The 3,593-nt window shown below is 56.6% G+C and overlaps 1 protein-coding gene across 2 annotated transcripts; it reads left to right on the forward strand.

Moving 5' to 3' along the window:
• Positions 1-1,112: 1,112 nt before the first annotated feature.
• LOC123100401 (myb-related protein Hv33) lies at positions 1,113-2,729 on the forward strand. 2 transcript variants are annotated; one of them, XM_044522342.1, is made up of 4 exons: positions 1,113-1,496; positions 1,568-1,711; positions 1,803-1,932; positions 2,031-2,729. In XM_044522342.1, exons 2-4 carry the CDS (start codon positions 1,579-1,581, stop codon positions 2,428-2,430), a joined length of 663 nt encoding a protein of 220 aa, XP_044378277.1. In that variant the 5' UTR covers positions 1,113-1,496; positions 1,568-1,578; the 3' UTR covers positions 2,431-2,729. The 2 variants fall into 2 exon arrangements, with proteins under 2 accessions (XP_044378277.1, XP_044378276.1); XM_044522341.1 differs by having other exon boundaries at positions 1,115-1,711.
• The last annotated feature ends 864 nt before the right edge of the window (positions 2,730-3,593 follow it).

Raw genomic sequence — 3,593 nt, forward strand, 5'->3', positions numbered from 1 at the left:
AGGGCGGCGCGGCGGCGCCCCGGGCTGCTGCGCGACGGGCGCAGCGGGTCGACGGCACGGCGGCGGCTGCGTGGAGCTGGTGGCGGGGCGTGCTGGCTTGGGGGTGGCGGGGCAGCAGTGGCTGCTTCGTCAGATCCGGTGGCCAGCGACGAGGGCTGCGGCGACGCGGGCTGGGGGCGGCTGCCGGCTTGGCTGGGCCGGCCCCTGGCGTGGTGGAGCTGCTCATCCATGGGGTGGCTGCGTTGGGCGGATCGCGCGGGATGGTCCCGGTTGGATCCCGCGGGATCTGGCGCTGGGGTTCCTTCCAGCGGCGAGGGCTGGGTTCTGCAGGAGCCGCGGGCGGCCGGCGCTGCCGTGCTTAGGGGTGGCAGTGCTGGTGGCGTGGTTGTGGCGGTGCGTGTGCGTCCAGGGGTCCGGCCGGGTCTCCGTCCCGGCTTGGGCGTGCGGCGTGCGGTGCGGGCAGGCTGTTTGTGGTTCTTCCTTGGATGCGGTGGCGGCGGTTCTCTCCCCCTCTTCGACGGACGCGCGCCGTCAATGGCATCTCGCTAGTTGGTGCCAATGGCCGTGGTGGGGCGAAGTAGAGTGCTTCGGGTGGGAAGGCCAGTAGGATGGGGGCTTCGACGAGGTCGAGCCGCCCGTCGCCGGTCGGGGCCGTGTGCCGCTCCTTCCTTCCCACTTCCCCAACCTGGTGCTTGTTGGTTGCTGACTCGGTGCTCTGAGGCGGGACGGTCGTTGCAGTTTTCGGCGATGGTTGGGGTTTGCACTGGCCAAAGCTTGCTCCTTTGATGATTCCAGGACGGTCTGGATGCAGGGCGGCGGCCCTGGCGGTGGGAGGCGTGTTGATCTTGGGCGGATTGCGCGGCTCGGGTGCGGGCGGGCAGACATGGCTGCTCGGGCAGCATGGATGCGGGTGGTTGGCGGAGTGAGGTTGCGTTGGAGGGATTGGTGCATCGGGGTATATCACTTGTCTAGTCTCTGTACTGGCCGACGGTGGCGGCGTCCGTGGACGTCGTACCCTCCCTGCAGGCTCTGTCGCGGTGCTCCCTCTCCCTTCAGATTACTCCGGGTGAAAACTTGATCCGCGGGATCGGAAGGTGGCGGCTTTAGTCGTTCCCTTGTTGGAGGCATCGTTTTGGAGTCCTCGCTCCGCCGTTGGCCGTCTCATTTCTCCTCGGTGGATTGCTCATGGTGATCTCCGTCGGCTCTAAGCGACGCTTCTTTGTTCATCTTTTTGGTGCTTTGTAGTCGTTGGAGTGGTGGGTTGGTGCCCGGCACCCTTGTATCTAGCCTTGGGTGTGTGGTGTGGTAGTGGGGTGTGTGTTTGTATCGGCTCGCGGTTGTAATCGGTGGTGCTTTATAATATAAAGCGGGGGAAACCCTTTTTCGTAACGAGGAGGGGTTGGAGCATTAATTGGGAGATACCTGATCTCTAGACATGGAGTAGTGATAAACACAACGCCTTGGTCGTCTCCTCCGCCAGCTTCCAACAGCTATCGGTCTGCTGCTCTGCCTGCACCGCCGTGCCGAAAGGATAGCTGAGCTGAAGAGCTGCATTCTTGTTTGGCAGCTGAGCGTGGCATGTCGAAGGCGCCGCGCGGCCCCAGGAAGGCGGTGAGGAGAGGCCCGTGGTCGAGGGAGGAGGACGCTAAGCTGACGGACCACATCGCCAAGCATGGCCTCGGCCGCTGGAGTGATATCCCCAGGCTAGCAGGTACGTAGTAACTCCCCGTCTCGGCCGATTGTGTAGTGCTAACATTGCATCCTATTTTACCATGCATGCTCTGTGTGTGCAACTGCAATAGGCATTGAGAGGGGCGGAAAGAGCTGCAGGCTGAGGTGGTTAAACTACCTCCGGCCGGACCTCAAGCGGGCCGCGCTCTCGCAGGAAGAGGAGGATCTCATCATCCAGCTCCACTCCATCATAGGCAACAGGTACATACTACTCCTACTCTCTTTTTTCCGAGAAGAGGAGGTGACTCTCGGCCTCTGCATCGTTGTCATTGATGAGGAAATTATTCATGCATGGGCAGCTGGACTCTGATCGCGGCGTGCTTGCCGGGGCGGACGGACAACGGGGTCAAGAACTTCTGGAACGCCTCCATCAAGCACAAGCTCCGCCGGCGTGGCATCGACCCGGACACCCACGAGCCGATGGTCGACGAGGGCACGAGGAACGGCGACGCCCAGCACATCCTGCCATCCCACCTTGCGGCAGGTAGCAACACGTGCAGCCATGGAGCCCTTCCGCTGCCGGACTCCATCACTAGCTACGTGGACACGGACCCGCTAGAGCTCCAGCACGGCGTTGTACTTGTACAGCCGGTGGTGTCGAGCTCCAGCAAGGTGGGCTCTGACCCGTCCAGCACCGGCTCCGACACCGGCGAGCAGTGCCCCAACGGCGCAGACAGGGCAGCCAGTTGTTCGATCTGACGGAGAGCAGTACTACTACTACCGAGTCGGGCACCACCACTACACCTGCTCCCGTCGCCGACTGGAAGCTGATTGGAGCTGCTCCGCGAGTACCTTAACTGGCTCGGTTTCGTATTGGGTCTAGTAGAGTAGTAGTATAAGTTATACTCCCTCCCTTCCATGATGTATAGATTTTTTAAAAAGTCAAACTAAACAAACTTTAACGGAGTTTATAGAGAAAACTTTTTATATATACAATTCCAAACATATACAACATGAAACTAAACAAACTTTAACGGAGTTTACAGACTCCTTTCTTCCTTGTGTATCGGGCGGAAGCAGTGCTTCCCACGGAACTCATATATGGATCACCTTGAGTACTTGCCTACGATGAAGTAGCGCAAGAGCAGCTACGGCATGACGATGTCGTGCTCCTCGAGAAAAATCGTCTCTGGGCCGCTGTGCGTGTTGCACGCTATCAGCAAGCCCTGCGCCGCTATCATAGCCGCAGGGTTCATGCCCGGAGCCATGAGGAAGACGACCTTGTCCTTAGGCGCGTTCAGTCCGCCAAGGGTAGCAACAAGTTGACGCCGAAGTGGGAAGGCCCTTACTAGGTAATACAAGTCACCAGGCCTGGTTAAAGTTTGTACTCTTTGACATTTCAAAAACTCTATACATTATGAAACGGAGGGAGTACTTGTGCTTTTTCGAAAAAATAAATAAATAACAGTTTTGCTAAAGCACATTTATATGTTCTCTTTTCTTTTTCTTAATTGTTTGATTCAGTCACTTAGATATGCCCTAGACAGACCCAAGAAATAACACCTGGTGCTTGAACTGATTGATACAGTGTCATCACGGCAAGCAATCCATTACGCGCGTGCGCGCATATCAGTACGGACGTACGTGCAATATATCCATCGCCCCTATTGTTAAGAATTAAATTAACTAAGGTCCCTTTCAACGCATTGCTCCTTAGATAATATGCTAAGTGCATTATTTCTTTACTAATTTCTTCAATGGATTAGTGTTTAGCTTTTGTAGCTAAGCTTTTCTCATATAATTGTTCAATGAGCCCTGGTTCGGTACATCCCCTAAACCCTAAATCTAAACTCTTTCTCTCTCTCTCTACACACACACAAAAATATTTCCTACTAGCCACTTGTAGTTACCATCACTAGAGT

This window comes from Triticum aestivum, chromosome 4D (genome assembly GCF_018294505.1).
Source record: "Triticum aestivum cultivar Chinese Spring chromosome 4D, IWGSC CS RefSeq v2.1, whole genome shotgun sequence".
In the NCBI taxonomy this organism is placed as follows: Eukaryota; Viridiplantae; Streptophyta; class Magnoliopsida; order Poales; family Poaceae; genus Triticum; species Triticum aestivum.